Here is a 16,547-nt window from a genome sequence, read left to right as displayed (position 1 = left end):
ATAATCGCTGGTGCGTGTCCCACATAAACGATCATGCTCCAGGGGCCAAAATTTCGGCTAATTACCAAATTTTAAGCTTAAATTTCTGCAAAAAGTCATACAACCAAATTTGATCGAGCAACTTTTAGCTAAATGTAGGGTTTCCGTCCTTATGAAGTTGCGACGTATGACAGAATATACTGAGTTTTCAAGTAGGAGGTACTAGGCCTCTTTAAATCTTGCATCACAGTCCAGGGACTTGCCTGGCACTATTCATATATCTTGCCCCAACAGGGTGTTAATGATTGGTTTATTTTCGAATGCATTTTTAGAAAACTAATGAAGACATAGTAAAATTACCTGTGGAAGATGCTGCTAGTCACAAGCAAGCTTTAGCCAAAGCGAGGACATCCCAGGCTTAAAAAAGTCAGTGTTGTTGAGTAGGCTTGCGGCATCCTTGGGTTCGTTCTGTTTATCACATGATAGATTACTGCCAATGGGTTCTCAAACATCCAGTTTGCACACATAGCCTCGGACGTTTGTACTCCAGGCGATCAGTTGAAACGGCCAAGAGGGATTATTGTTCTTAAAAATCAGCCCACCGAACGACGTGGCAGCGTAAGTTATTGAACGAGTTATTTGCATCTTCCTTGTCATGACATCTAAAAGACTTATCCTCAAGTGGAGGAACCTAAGCTTACAGGACTCCCTTGGTTGGTGTTGAGGTTCCCGATACGGAACTTTGTGTGACGCGTAGGTTCGAGAATCCCGAATATCAAAAGGAAGAACTGGGTTCGTAATTTTACGGTACTATTTACACAAGGGTAAGGAAATGTGTGCAACAAACCTCAGTTGTTCACGTTCGTAACGTCAACAGGCTTACAGGTCTGTCACTGACCGGCACAGTGCAGTGTCAACGCCGCACATCAAACAACGGCGAGCGGAATGACGGCTCAGTAGCGTGGGTTGCGATCGCCCTTCGGCCGACAGGTTCGTGATTCTCATTGGACGTGCGATCACACGGGGCTCATGAGAAAACAAGTCAAGACAGGCGCAGCAAACGGGACATGAGCGCGCGTGGGTAAGTGGGTCCGTAGCGCACATTCACACACAGACACACATGTCAATACACAGGTGTCGGACAGGACGGCCTCTGCGGCGAGCTGAGTGGCTGGTACGGATAATCAAAACAACTGAAGATCAAAAGTACATAGGTGGAGTAAGCAAATGAATGGGGGGGGGTTGTCATACGGTGAAGTTCGACTCAACAGTCGGGGTTTATAAAGGCGCACAAACGCATGGGAAACCACAGAGGGTTACACCAGCTGTTAGGTATCAAGCAGTTAATTGATAAAACTAATTGTGCGTTTGATTAAACTGAAATGTTCGCATCGTTTTTATTTGGATAAAGTAACTTTCATTGAATTTATTGCATGTTTTGACTCAAACGCCCTTTAGGCCGAGCAACTAGTGACAAGTTAATGAACGGTTTAGTCGCTTAATAGGAGAATGACCTTCATGGAAGATGCAGTTTTTTCTGGTTAATAAGCACCATTAAAGAACCATTTTGAATAGGGGCCACATAATATTGTGCTGTTACTTTTCGTGTTTCTCTATAATATTCCTTGATCTGAAGGTGAAACATAACTGTTTTCTCGTACGGTCTGCATAAAGGACTCATTTAAAGGATGATAAGACACCTGAAGGAAAATTGGAACCGTTTAGTGTAAATCACTTGCAACGAAGATTACCGTATATACGAGCTGGAAAGAGCTATTTGAATACAGTGTGAATAAAAGTTCAGATTGTGTAATTCATTTGAAATTTTGCAGTGTTGTTCTTGTGAGCCTTTGTAAACCATGTTTGACCAATCCAGTGATTAGGCACAACTTGTAGCTACTTACCTATCACAGTGACGTCAAAGAGTTTGTGTAATTCGCCCATAATAAAGCATCCAATCATCCACTTTCCCCCGGCACCAAATTTCTGAACAGTCCATGTATGAGGATAGCGCTGATCGAATGTCTGATAAATATCTTGTTCACCATGGTACACGAACAATTCGCTGAGCTCTTCCGACACACCAATAACTCCTAGTGCTGAAACTAATTTTCCACACACTAATTTATCGCCTGTGTACATCCTCCGTTCTTCCACCGTGACATTTTCTGGTGCCTTGGAGTCTTCAGCTGAATAAAGTGTGGACCAACATTTGTTATTGCTTAACACAAAGCCAAAAAGTAACCAACATGGATTAAGTAATGAAAAAGCTGAAATGGACTGCACAGGACACAAACGATCTAAAGGGTGCGGACATATTATACCACAACATAGGACAGAATCTATCCATTCGTGTGTTTGAGTCCCACTTTCTGACACAACATCCAGGGAAATAAATGCACATGATTGTGCTGTTTTCACTCGCTACCGCTGATTTAGAGATCATAACTATAAACATGGTGCTGACTACCGAACGTAATTAGCATATCGCTTGCAGGTTGGTGCATATAACAACAAGTGTGAGTTCTATGGCACGCGACTCTTTCTTCAGACAGCCTCCCTCGATAAAGCACAGAGAATGAATCTGCTTTGTTGACGGAAAAGAGATCTTTCATCATAGCGGTATCATTCGATAGAAAACGTTTTTTTCAAAATGTAGGTCGTTAATGCGGGAACAGGGTAGACTAACCACCACCTGTGACCTTGCTTCTCCACGTAAGCTGTCAATTACAGCCTTAGTGGACTCATAACATTTGGCACACTAGCGGTAAGTTTTTCATAAATTTTGCTATCGTAGAACCTTTACAGAGATCATAAGGGACCAAAATAAGCAAAGAGAACTAAACGCGCGCTATTTTCAAAGTATTAGGAAGCAAAAGTCAAGGTATTTTGGATAGGTTGTTAAGCAGTTTCCATCACCAATCATAAACAGAACTTTCGTATGCGAGCACGAAAGAAAAAGTGATTGACGGCCGTTCAGGACGATATTTCTGCTAGCAACACTTAGTCTTTGCAAACCCAATGGTGCACAAGCCAAAAAAAGCTGTTTTTAGAAAAAACTTGTAAATAAGAAGGCCACCTTTAAGACATATCTGCACAAGCAGATAGGCATAACATGATATCGAAATCGTTTCAACTAGGGTTGTTGCATATAAGCCTCATCAATAGACATTAAGTTGAGAGAAGGCAACACTGTTCAACACTGTTCAACAACGAAAGTGTATCTCCCCGAAGACATTACAACAAATACAGGGCTGTGATGACTTGCCATTACCCTGAAGTTCTCGTGCTAGTCCATTCATGTTAAGGTGACTGATCAAACCTGGATTTATAGTTGTTAACTGGTTTCGCTGCCCGAAGGTTTTCACGTTTGTTCACGTGAGTGACTGTTGCCAGACAAAGGTTCATCGTATACCATTCATCAGAAAACCAGTCTCTCGCCTCTAGCTGCACAGAAGGCTGCTATATCTGTACCGGGATTAAATGTGGAAAGTCCAACAAAACACTCACTGGGGGTGATAATAATAATAATAATAATAATAATAATAATAATAATAATGATAATAATAATGCGACAACTATATTTTGCATTATTTGTCTGAGCCACCCAGCGAAAAAACAAAAAGACAGCCGTCTAGAAGAGTTGGAAAATGACCCAGCATAGGTATAAGGCTGAAGAACGGCTGGTTTAGAACTCACCTCGGAACACTTTTATGATGGTTCTTTGTTTGCGGTTTTGTAAGTGGTAACATTCAACTTCGTAGAAATCCGATTCAGGCGCATCAAATACCTATAATTTAAACTAAGCAAAATTATTCCACACCAGTTTTGCTAGAAGCGAGAGCAATGCTTATCGACCTGTTTGCATTGTCATAGCGGGTTATTGTGCACCTTTCAATACTAAAAGGACGACTTGTCAAAATTAGTGAGTAGAATTACGGCTTAGATCCGTCAAATATCCCTTGATTTCAAATGGAATTACGGGAAAAAATGGTTGCAGATCATGCTGTGTTGAACTAATAACGAAAACTATTTAAAAGTACAGGTAGAGGGGTAATGGTTAGCTCTAAGGAGCTCGTCAGTGATCATCCAAACGTCAGCGCACTAGGTTATCCTTTTGTCTACTTAAGTCTATAGAAAGATCTCGCGAATGCAGTCAGATGGCAAGACATTCGCCTGCTTTAATTTAAAGCAGAAAAATTAAGTTTGGTAAACTTGTTTTCCTCTTCTGGATCTAAATGCACCTCTAACTCCATAAAATTATAAAGTCTTGTGCTCTCTCGAATAAGATTAATTTGAAAATGGTCATAAATACACCAATATTTCAGCTACATGAACAGTCTGTCGAAAACTAATTGGATAGAATTATTTCTGATTTATTGGTTTATCATGGAAACCAGGACAACTTTAAAAATAACCTAAAGTAGTTTGTCCATCAAGGGTATTATATTTGCTTTTCTTGACAAAGTCCCTTAATATGTCTATAGTTGGGAATGAAATTCTCAGACGATGCCTGTTTAACTGATTTGCGTCTGTTTTGACGAAAAAGACCATCGTAGCCAATTGGAATGAGTTGATATTGGTGCCAGCCTGCAATACGGATGCTGGCACTGAGTGCAACAATCACGTCGCGCATCATCTTGATCCCCATCGGTTACGTCACATCGAAGGCAAGTGAAGACGGGACGTGAGAACAGGACCTAAGAAGCAGGATTCCAACCAGCGAATGCTGTGTGGGCAAGAGCTTGGCGCTCCGTCAAGTGTTATACCAACAGGATGTAGATTGACTCTTAAAATCTTGGTGTTCCTTGATTTCAAGGGTGTTTTCGATCCTGTAAATCGGTTGGTTCTTCTCATTTTGCTTGCACAATAAGGTATGTCCTACAGCTTCATGAGTATCATACACTCTTTGTATTTGGGTACTTGTGGGCACAGGAAGATCTCCAAAAGCTCCCCTAGACCCAGTGGTATCCCACAAGAAAGCCTGCTCTGTCTCATTTTGCACAATCCCGTCAATGGTGAAGTACGGAGACGAGTTACGGCTGTACATGCTGTACAGGATGTACAGCACTAAAAAAGCCAATCAAGATTATCCAGTCATTTGACAGATGCTTCGCGCCCACATAGTGCAAAATTGTGCTTCAAAACGAACCCTCCTCAAACTTGAGTTGGCTGGGTTACGTGGTACTTACGCCGCCTTTCGAGAACCGCTTTGTTGTCCGTGGCTATTTTTGAATGGCGAAAACCTGAAGGTGAAGCGAACTTGACATGGCAAAAGATAGTAATGTTACGAAAAGTTTTCTTCCCGGTGGTGCTAATGTCCTTCAGTAATGGGATCCACATGAAATTTTCTGTGCTTTGATAGAAACACTGAAGGATATGGTGACTATCAATGTCAGCGTTGTTCATTCAGTCACCTTCCATCCAGATTGTCAGACGGGTTATTGGATGTGTAGGCTGGGCTTATATCGCTCTTCCTGCCCCATTTTTATTCTTTCTACTATAAGACGTTATTCATATAAAACGATACGGTTGTAGTGCAGCAAAGCACCCATGTTGTCATCCGGTGTTGCACTCAGTAATGGTGATTCGAACGATGATAGGCAAAAACTGGTTTTAGCAGTGGTCTGACCCTTATTTAAACCCTATTTGTTTTACCTGAATTTTATGGGACGGCTGCTCCTTCCCCCAAAAAAGCAGTTCCTGAGACAGTCTAACTCATAAAGTTACACGAGTGCTAGATTAACTATTCTTGCTGCCAAGAACTGTAGCAGACGGAGCGCTGGGCAGTTTTGTCCTATGTCAACTATGTTTGTTTCCTGGAAGTTCTTTCGGATATGAATCAAAATTTGAAATACAGCGGAGACAACTTTACTGTAAAAAGCTGGATGGCGATTTGAATTTCTTTGTCTTACGTGCCACGTATTCCAAAGCTTATGTATGCGTTTCGATCAACACGGAAGGTAAGTCCCGGAATAGCTTACCTCAATTAAACCTGGATGCTTCTGTCGCAGCCACGGCTCCCGCTTCACGCGAATGTTTCTTAAGATCTCCTCGCTGTTCATGGTGGCATCGTTTGGGACGCATAAGACCACATGTATCGATCGATGGCGGACTAATACCTTCTGCAGGAGTGGTAACGCCACTGGAAAGAAAAATGTTCATGATGACCTTATGACAGCATACGCACATGCACAGTGGTAATGTGGAAGGTTCTCGGAGAATCAGGAGGGAAATTTGGTATTTGATGGGACAAAATTACTTAGTAAAGTTTCACTAAGGTTAAAACGTCTAACTTGTCAGAGCATCGGTAAATGTTTTGAAACCAATGGTTAAAAACAAGAGGTGGACAAGAATGTGTTGGACTGAAACATCAGCTGGAGTGTTTAGTAAATCCGTAGTTAAGTTGCAAACCTACCAACTGGAAGGTCCGTAAATTCGAACTTAAGTTCGACCAAGGAGATCCTAACCAGTGGAATGTCATGCCTTATATCGATACACTGCTGAGCTTGCCAGCGGCAGCGATGATGTCCACTTTGGATACAAAAGCACTCTTGTAACAATGCCAGCAGCACATATGATGTATTAGTCAGTAAGGATGTCTACCCTTCGGTTGTGATGGGTCTTTTTTGCCTCAGAAGCCGCTAGAGTGAGCTTCCACCAGTGGACCAAATGACGTGCACTTAATTCTTAATGTTCTAACACTGATACACCTGTGGGTTGTGATGATGGCAGGTGATGATCACATCGAACAATATTTTTCTCTTCTACAAAGCGGAATTCCAGTCCTGATACGATTACTGGCATTCCAATAAGCCCGTACCCCGGTCTGAAGATCACATTTGACAAGCACCAAAATCTGAAGCACGCCTAATCCGAGAAGACGCACAAATTGCGCGAAACGGTCCAAATTAAATCGCATACATTTGATAAACCTGTCTTGTAGACCGCAAACAATCACAAAATAAGACACGCTGCGTTAAAAGTTGGTTACCTGGCCGAAAAATAAGTTGAAAATAGGTATTCCAAACGTTAGTTTTAGTCCGTTGATAATGTTAGTAACCTCGCACCAAAAGGATGATTATAGTGAGAGTGTCAAGTCTATTCTATCGGCTTTATTTCTAGAAAACGGGGATAAATAGAACTCTTCTAGGAGATGGTCTATCTTCGGATCATCTTGTTTTAGAGATCTTCAAGAAATATAAAGTGAGAGGATTCGCTCCGATTCTTGTTGATAATCCAGTTAGTGAGGTTGCACGCAAAAATACTTCACATATCTTTTTGACCAAGGATAGTGAGTAGTAGTACTGAGTGAGGTGTACGCATACAACATCCCGAAAGAGGTGCGGCGCTACCTTGTTATTGTACATATCCCTTGTTGTTTGTTCTTCGTGATTTTCACAAGCACTTTTCTTGGGGCTTGAAACTGGAAGATATTTCAAGCATTCCGAACGGCCATTGACCAGAACACACTACGACTATCCTTATCCCCTTATTGCGCTGGCAAACGTTGTCGGTTTAGCCAGAACGTGAATTTCACTCGAACCTTGCGAGTAGTCTGATGTCCTTTGTATGCAGAAGATGGGCTCAGTTTCCTTTGTACCGACATTTCCTGGAACATGAGTTGCTCGAAAACTACTTGAGAATGCATGTAAAGGCAGTGAGCTTGAACACTCTTCCGTGTGGTGCAAAATATTTTCTCAACATTTGGATTCTTGGCTGGTGCAATACAGTTTTACGCAAACTTCTGTCTAGGTGGATTCCATGATACATTTTTACCGTATCCACAATGAAATTACAAACCATACCTAGCCTGCATCTTTTGTGCTTGATTAGCTAAACCACGAACTGTAAGGATGCACCAGCTAGCCACCATCATTTGATTTGCACTCGTGCGTGAGATTGCAGCAGCAGCATCAACAAAGTTTGCCTTGTGGCCTTAAGTAGGGTCTCCGCCAAAACAATTTCGAGATAAATTGAAAAATGTTGTCACTAGAAGTCGATCAATGCCTGTTACTCAGTTGGTCTAAGTAGAGAAAATGAGAGGAAAAATATATCCCTCGTCCACATGACTTGAGGCACATCTTCCTGTCGTTAGAGTAACCCGAGTAAGCATCGGCCATGCGTGCACAGGAATGCTGTCAAACGGTAACCTGTTGGGCCGCGAAGGTTTTCGATCTAATGGCTACAACAGACTAACTTTTAGAATACTGTTTTCATTTTGAAACCTTTAAGGCACTCATTCACAACGTAGAAGAGCATTCAAGCGATGGTGATTTAGCCACCAGACAGCGTTTGAACCTGGCTGAGCCAGAAGTGGTCAATAGGACAACCAATGATGATACCTTAAATGATGTTGATGGAAACCCGGAATTAATAATGGCGAAGTCGGCATTAGACTAACCAACAATCTTCATCAGGTTGATAATTATTGCGTCAAGAAATTGTGAACTTTCCTAGCAATGAAACTTTAAGTCTATATGCCTCTCATTTATCATAATTAAGGCTATATTGCGAGTGTTGGAAGCACCATTGACCACAAAACGAAGAATGAATAGTCCAGGAAATTTCCACTCACCTGCAGTCTTACACGGAATGAGTTTTCCTGCATATATGCGATGAGCCGAACAACGTGAATCTTCCGTGCACATTGTGTACCTTTTCCCATTCATATAAAAAGGAAAATTGCATTGTGGCACTGTGAAGGCAGATGTGGAGAAATATTGTGTTGGCTCTAAAAAGTTGCGTCATGAACAAGTGATTCAGAATAAGTATTTCCGATGAAATTATCGAAGACACACAGTGTGGTTAAGATTCAATCAAGATGCGCCGGTTATATTTCCTGGGGAGAAATTGCACCAGTGTTTCTCTATTTTAGACGACCCTTTACCTATCGGCTCAATATCTGATACGACGCTGCGGCTATTCGCCTCTTTGCTATACGACAAACTTGCATTCAGTTGGAGTGGTATTCAGGGAAAGCCGTACATTGTCGTTGCTTTGAAGTGCACATCATAACTGAATTTCCTCTTTAGCGCAGTTTGTGTGCATGCGGCTCACTTTGCGCACTTTGCAGTACAATGTTATAACGTGATAATGGTGCAAAAGTGCATAAGTCTATTGAATGAGTAGGTTAGAAACATATATCCCGGGTTCCATCTATTCATCAGATTTGTCGTTCTTTTGAAAACGCGCCAAAACAAAGTCATCAATCTTCATGTTTATTTACTGTGTTCGTTTATCTATAGTCTTTTTGTGCTACGTATGATCAGTTTTTTTCACTAACACTCTGTATCACTCCATTCTAGGTGTTTGGATATAAAAGGGATCTCAGTGAGCTTAACGATATAAGCGGTAACTGTAGACCGAAAGTCTGAAGCTTTGGATTTAGTTAGGTATTCGTGGGCATGTGCGCCGAGCAGTTCTTTGAGGACATAGGAAGATTTCACTGCTCAAATCACAAACTCGTTATTTATGGTGGTGAACTGAACCGAGAATCAAACTCAAAAATTGTCTGGTTTACAGCAGTGACTTCCAATACGATTTCCTGGCACGCTGAAACGGCCGTCACCGGTAAACCTACCCAAACACGGCCGGTCGTTTTCCTTCGAACGTGTCATCCTTCGTCGAAGTAATCTTGTTAATGATCTAATGGTAGTCTAACCGAATTGGAAACCACGGTCGGTGGTTGTAAATGTAGGAACCATGAGATCGGTATTCCAGCCATTTATGAATGCTCGTGCGATAGTCTCGATAGAGACACATGTGAGAAGATAGGAAGAATCTTTCGATATCGGGCTGTCTATATCTAGGTGAACATGGTCGAATGGGGAGTCTGGTTGGGAGAAAGTGCCAATGGTTGGGCGAGTATACCGGATAATTTTGAAACGTGATCATCCTAGGCAAGTTTTGTCCATAAACGCACGTCTTTGTTTATATTCGGCCATACAAAACGCTGTGGAACAAGTTTAACAGTCGAACGTATACCGGGATGTGGGACGTTATGTGAGGCATCAAAAACTTGGATTCACATCGACAGCGGGACAAATGGTCTTGGGTATGGCGTAGATAAATCGCGGTCTAGTGTGTCTGGTGCAATTTGTAGTGGCACCTGTCTAATGTGTAATAAAGATTTTTAGTCGCTTGGTGCCGAAGTGATAGGCTCGTCTTTCTGTAGTTTAGCCATAAGTCGGAGATCTATTGTGGGTGCTGAGGCTAACGCTAACGTTTATGCTCTGACTCATCGTTTGAGGACAAGTGTCAAGAGTTCCTGGGTGAAGTTCCGGATGCAGGATGTGTCTTCTCTACAAGCTGATATACGTGTTCCTTAGTTGTCAGTGGAGACTTGTGGAGCTCGGTTGACATCGTGTACTGTGCGCACGAGTGTGTGGTTGGCCGATTTTCGTCCCTATTTATTGTGTGCAGTGTATAGAGAGTGGTGTCCATTCGTGTTTGATAATTGCACGAACAGGAACACAACTTGGCCTGATGTGGTTGAAATTCGTAAGCCTGGGGCGTGACGCATGCGGTAGCCGCGTGAACAAAAATTGATGGGAAATTGTAGTGCACATGTTGTCAGCTAGGGTCGCAAGTTTGAAAGGAAGTGTTACGTGATTTGGGTGATTGTGATGCGTGATGTAGCGACTGACCTCTACAATCTCACTTGTGCATCAGCGTGTAGCGTTATCGAGGTACGATATAACTTCGCTACAGAAGATTTTGACGCGTTAAGCTTACAAAGCTTTTAGTAAAAGTGTAAATTATCCATAATGTAACTGGCATGATCTCAATCTAAAATATCTGTTTCCGCCTCTTCATAAAAAAACCTCATGGTAGGCAAGGACGTACTGATAACCTCATCATATGCGGACGAGTTTCCAAACAAACAGCTTAAGAAATCCAGAAAGGATTACGCTAGCCGTGAACCAGATATGAGTACCGCAAGAGTGAATTTCCTGCGCCTTGGAGGTAGTTGCGGTCAGGATAATTTTTCCTACAAACTTTTAACGAGAGCAAACACTCTTGAAAGAAGCCATCCATAGGTAGCACTTAACTTCCATTTCCGCCATCCTAGTATCGTCAAACCAAGGTGTATACTGCATGGTATCCTAGCACGCAAGATGATAGACCAAATGGCTAACTTCTGCTTGGGTTGTTCAATTTAGACCATAGAATTTGTGAGTTGGAATTGGTGGATTGGTTTTAGAGAATCTGTTTCCCAACGACCGCATGCTGATTTTTGATGCTTTGGCTAGGCTAAATTGAAGCGTAGCCTAATAAATCCATCGGTCGATCGACACCGGTTACGGGCAGTAGACAGCTGCAATACGGCGAGCTGGTATGCCATATCATATCCAAAACACTTGGTCACGATCAGCCTGTGATCAGTGGACTGACACCGAACAAAATGGCAGCCGAACCGATACCTTTGACTGAAGTGTCGTGAAGATGCTTTCTTGTCTTTGACAGATTATCTCATCAGAGAGTGGAAGTCTTAATATGGACGGAATTTCAAAAATGAATATCACAAATGAAACAAGTAGTCTAGTCCCAGTTTCGTCGTTTTCTCAAGCAGAGGGAAAGGGAAAAGGATATAGGCAATAATATTGCAAGCATATCCTCTTGAGAGACACTTCTGAAATGGATCATTAAATATTCAACTCTTGCGCTGCGTGAAATACGGGCACGATTACAGTTCCGTAAGTGCAAAGCCATTCAAAATTTGACGATCGGACGACATCTGGACGACCAACTGATAAAAGAAATAACACCCATCACGTCACCGAAAGATTAAACAACAGGTGGATAAAAGAGATACATAAGGACTGTCCTCGGCATTTCTAAGATTTCCATATAAGGGGAATTTTCATCTGGATCGATAAGACTAATTCCAGCTTTCACATTAAACTAACTATTGGCCGGGCACCCAGATGTATGGGGAAATACATAAAGCTGGTGCGTTCCCAAAAGAAGGAGAGGTCCCTTTTCTAGCGTTCCACCTCTCAGATAACAAGCAAACAGTAAACGAGCTGAAATAAGATGTATGGCTCCTTCGGGCCGAAAGTGTATAACAACACCCAATGGGACACACTTTTGGAGGAGTTGGTTCACTGGTAGAATGAGAAATGGTAATAACTATGAGATAACTTCTTTCTCCTCAATCATACCAAAATGGTTTGCAGGTTTTAAGCGCTCTCATAAGGAACGGACATAAACTGCGTTAAGATGAACTTCCCGATGTCCTGAAATTCAAGACGAAGATCAAATGGGGGGTTGTGGATTCTTGGGTGCACTAAATGTCCAGCAATCAGAGACGTCAGTGGTAAAGGATAACAATTTGAAACGACATATCCCTGCTCACCACGATGAAGGCTTAGGGAAAATGATGGGCTTTAGCCACATCGCTCGCTTGCTTTTGCGTCTCGACAGACCACTGGATAGAAATGCATTTATTTCGTTGTACGGGTCCGTCGAGTTTAATGAAGCATCCCTTATTTGTTATTTTTAGCGTCCTAAAGACGACATGCTATCTATTTCCAGATCTAATCTGGAAGATTCGATTTTCACCCTCTGGTTTCTGGTTTCTGCTGTGACCAGAGGATGGTGAGAACCTGAATGTCTGCCGATGACATCACTCAGTTCTGGAAATTGGTAGGTTTTCTTGGTGTTAATTTGTAACTCTCGTGGTGGGGTTATTGAATAAGGCAATATATCACACAAGAAAAATATCGCTATCATTCGAAAAGTATGACCAATGCAACGTAGTATGTGAATAACTGAAGCCATAAAATTGCCCCACTCAAAAAGGCCAAATTTTGGATCATTCCAATGCTTACTTCATGTGGGTGCTAGCCCATGGTGCGTTCTGCTTCTGTCGATGCTACGACTTCAACCAGTCGGATTAAATGTTACAGCAGAGTGAAAGCTTTTTAGGCTGTATAATTAGTCGGAGTGGGACGAGAAGCCTAACAGATCTGCATGTTGTTATGTTAGGAGACGCCCATGTAGTATCTTCAGAATGGACACCACGATAAAAACAAAGTATACCCACTTGTTGATCAACTAAGGGTGGAATCATCTACGTACTCTTTATGAGGCTACTGAAGCGGCAAATTTCACCAAATATCTTCAACAAATGGCATGCAGCACAGTGTAATATTGAGGCTATGACCCATGCGGAGTACCTCCATGGTTGACGGATGAGCAATTTATAATAAAACTTTCTTACAAAAATGCTCGGTAAAAATATGGTTCCTATTGCTTTCGTGACATCCAATAAGTCCTGTAATATTCTTTCGTTGAAGTATTAGTTGCGCTGCAAGCCCACAATATATTTAGTTTGTGAAGCTCCAGACTACGATAAATAATCAGACAAGTGCTAAATAATAATGTTAATCAGTTACAGAAATCATGCATTGCACCCCCCCTGACCGACGATAATTCGATCACAGAAAACTTCGCGCGCTCGCTGACTAAATCACTGACTAGATATGGTCTACCAGGCGATATACACGTCATCACTCTGTAATATGCTGGGCTCACATATTTGCGGAGGTTTTCTCCGTCTTTGTGGCTAGCGCCCTCCCCCTACAGCTGTTGGATAAAACAAGCCCCATTCTATAGATAATGAAATATACCTGCGCAGCGTCGCACAGAAAGCCCAAGCACAGAAAGCACATTCAAAAAAAGCTAAAAACAGCTGACAAGAATTATTATAACTCAGATTTGGGACAGTAAATTATCCCAGGTGTTAAGTCATGAACATTTCAATAAACATCTCAACCTGCCAGGCATAGTTGTGCAGCAGAGTGCGCTCGTTTCAGAAGCTTGTAAACTTGACACATCTGCTTTTGTTTTGAAAGGCAGCTGGGTGTTTTTTGCCCTCCCTAACAGCGCCACGAAATTTGTCACAAATACAACTTGTCCTGTGTCTTAGTTGCTCTTGTTGATAACCGGTATATATTCTGAAGTCCGCTGGTAATTCTCACTTTCTTTATGTGGCGAATAAACGCACGCACTTCTGCGGTCTGTCACATTGAACAGGTGTCGAAGAAATGGGCACAGTCCACGTCGCGAGACCACGTCGAACAGACTGAATTATCATCCAGCCCCACGATAGTCGAGTGGAAGACTGAAGACTAGGACTACCATTAAGTGTAAGAATTCATCCCCACGAACTCGACAAGCAAAGCGAATATCATTCAATTAGAAGTGCTACTGCTCACCCTATCATTAGCCTATAAGATGAATCGTGGGGACCGAGGCATCAACCATGTTACAACTCAACGGTAGATGTACTCCGTTCACGCGTGCTACCCATTGTCGTCGGCACGAAAATGGCCTGTTCTGGCGCAGCGTGGCATGCATGCGCGATTGGTCCAATGGACGGCTTTAGAAAAACCGCCAGACTCTCCATTGGTGAGCAGGTCAATGACGCGTAAAAACCTCCGTATAAATTTCTATTGCTCAGAACAAACGGCAACCAGTCGGTAGACGTAGGTGTTAATTTCCAACTTGCGCACCTTTCGAGCGCTTTCGATAGGACTGCCGTAAGCATATCGGTGACACATCACTGACAACTCATGACTCCTTGCGAAATAGTTCAGTCAGCCCCCATTCACATTATCATGGTGGTCTTCTGTGACACGTGTATCAGTTAGGCCACCCAGTCTGGTGACTGGACACATTTTTTGGAGTAAGGGGACGAAAAATATCTTCCCCTGGTGACAAATGGATGTCCAGCGATCATAAAAGTCTGAGTACCCGTGCATCAGAACATGTGACGCCTGTCACGGCCTTCCCATGATTTCCCTGGTTCTCTGCACCAAGGGGGCGAGGTGGCTCAAGTGGTTAGAGCGCGAATTTACTGGCCAGAAGGTCCGTGATTCGAACCCGACCTCTGCCTTTCGACCTCCCCTGTCTAGGCTTGGGCAATCTGGAAGTATCCAGCCCTCATGCTTCCTTCTGGTGGCATGGCAGTTAGGCACCGAAAGGGTGCTAGAGCTGAACGATTCATTCTGCACCAAGGAGTCCATGTGTGTAGTACTGCTAGATAACACTTTTGCGACATTTGTCTCCCATACTCATCACGGAAACGCCTAGCCATCCAGTATAGCCCAGTCCATGGCCTCACTTAATAGGGCAACTGTAAGGCACTTTTTGTTTATTTAACTATTCATCGTCTATCACTTCCTTCAGAATGCAACAGTGGAAAAATTTTAAAAACGACTTCTAGGGGCTGATGCTAACACCACAAACTCACGGAAAATTTCTCGCTCTTTCTTTGCTTACAAACTGCACCAGTGTGGCGTTTTGTACCTTTTATTTTGCCTCCATTATAAACCTACGTATTTCATCAATTGCATAATCGTTTTTTGTTTGAATACGAAAAACTACAAAAACGCGCACTTGTACAATTTCACAGAATACAAGCGTGGTCACGTGCTTAGACTCTCTCTTCTGATTTCGCTCTGGCTTGCAGCGGCCATTCGCGAGTCTCATGTACTAACTCTGGTACCAAAACATTGCAGACCATCTTCGGAATCTATTATACGTGGGAACTGTTCAGAAGAAGACCTCTGGACCAACATAACTGGATTATTGTTTATTCGCTGACCTGGGCCATCGACGAACCATTTTAAGGAGAACAACTGTTAGTGAGTCTGTTCCATCTGACCTCTTTATTTTTGTATACTCAACCTAGCGTTATTATTTTTGTTTCTTTGCCACACACTCCTGGTAAACTAACTTGTTGGGTAGCCAGACCACTACAAATTTGGTGAACCCGAGTATTTCTAGATATTTTTTTGAAAGCTTTTCCTTTCAAGTCGTCGTAGTCTTGTTTCTTTTGCCCGGTAATTATGGAGACACACTTTGATTCAGCGGATTTAGTCGAGAATGCGAATAGCATGCGTTTACCAGACTACAATCAACGCAACCCCAGGGTATGGTTTCACCAGGTGGAGGCCGTTTTTACTACCCGACGCATCACTTCCCAAGCCAAGCAATTTTCCTATGTTGTCCAGCATCTTCCTTGTGATGTAGCAACAGAAATGGAAGATCTGTTGGAAGATGTTCCCAAAGGAAAATCCCTATGACGCCCTTCGGGCGGCCGTCATAAGTAAGACAGGGAAGTCAGAAAACAAAATGCCACGGGATTTATTCACCACTGTCGAACTTGGTGACAGATAGCCATCACAACTGCTTCGCCACATGCGCAGTCTTCTCTGCGGCCGTAAGCTAGCGGTGGATATCATGGCCCAACTATGGCCCAACAAACTTCCACCCTCCATGTCCCGCGTCATCAGCGCTTTCGTTGATGACCACAGCTTGGAGCAGTTAGCCCAAATGGCGGATAAGGTCCACGAAACTTACCCCAGTAACCCGGTAAACTCCGTCTACCGCCCTGCGCCCACTACTACAGATTCCGACCCGCTTCTTGCTTCTATATCGCATCTACAAGCCAAGTTTGATGCTTTGGCCGATCGCCTTCAACGGTTAGAGATAAAAAGCATCGACCACGTTCACAATCCAGATCGTTGTCTCGTGCCCGTCCCTCTTGGTACTGG

At 42.8% G+C, this 16,547-nt stretch overlaps 2 protein-coding genes across 2 annotated transcripts in view; one reads left to right on the top strand and one right to left on the bottom strand.

Moving 5' to 3' along the window:
• T265_09757 (hypothetical protein) overlaps positions 1-6,044 on the bottom strand; it is a gene marked incomplete at both ends in the record, with an annotated part of 29,176 nt that extends 23,132 nt beyond the window's left edge. The window contains 3 exons of the mRNA XM_009175928.1: positions 1,884-2,072; positions 3,679-3,769; positions 5,964-6,044. Of these exons, the coding sequence (XP_009174192.1) occupies positions 1,884-2,072; positions 3,679-3,769; positions 5,964-6,044 (361 nt within the window). The remainder of the gene's footprint in view (positions 1-1,883; positions 2,073-3,678; positions 3,770-5,963) is intronic.
• T265_09756 (hypothetical protein) overlaps positions 1-16,076 on the top strand; it is a gene marked incomplete at both ends in the record, with an annotated part of 60,819 nt that extends 44,743 nt beyond the window's left edge. The window contains 2 exons of the mRNA XM_009175927.1: positions 466-597; positions 15,816-16,076. Coding sequence (XP_009174191.1) covers positions 466-597; positions 15,816-16,076 — 393 coding nt within the window. The remainder of the gene's footprint in view (positions 1-465; positions 598-15,815) is intronic.
• Positions 16,077-16,547: the final 471 nt, after the last annotated feature.

Source organism: Opisthorchis viverrini, assembly GCF_000715545.1.
Source record: "Opisthorchis viverrini unplaced genomic scaffold opera_v5_299, whole genome shotgun sequence".
Lineage (NCBI taxonomy): Eukaryota > Metazoa > Platyhelminthes > Trematoda > Opisthorchiida > Opisthorchiidae > Opisthorchis > Opisthorchis viverrini.
The sequence above is the reverse complement of the archived record's forward strand: the minus strand, read 5'-3'. Positions and strand labels throughout refer to the sequence as shown.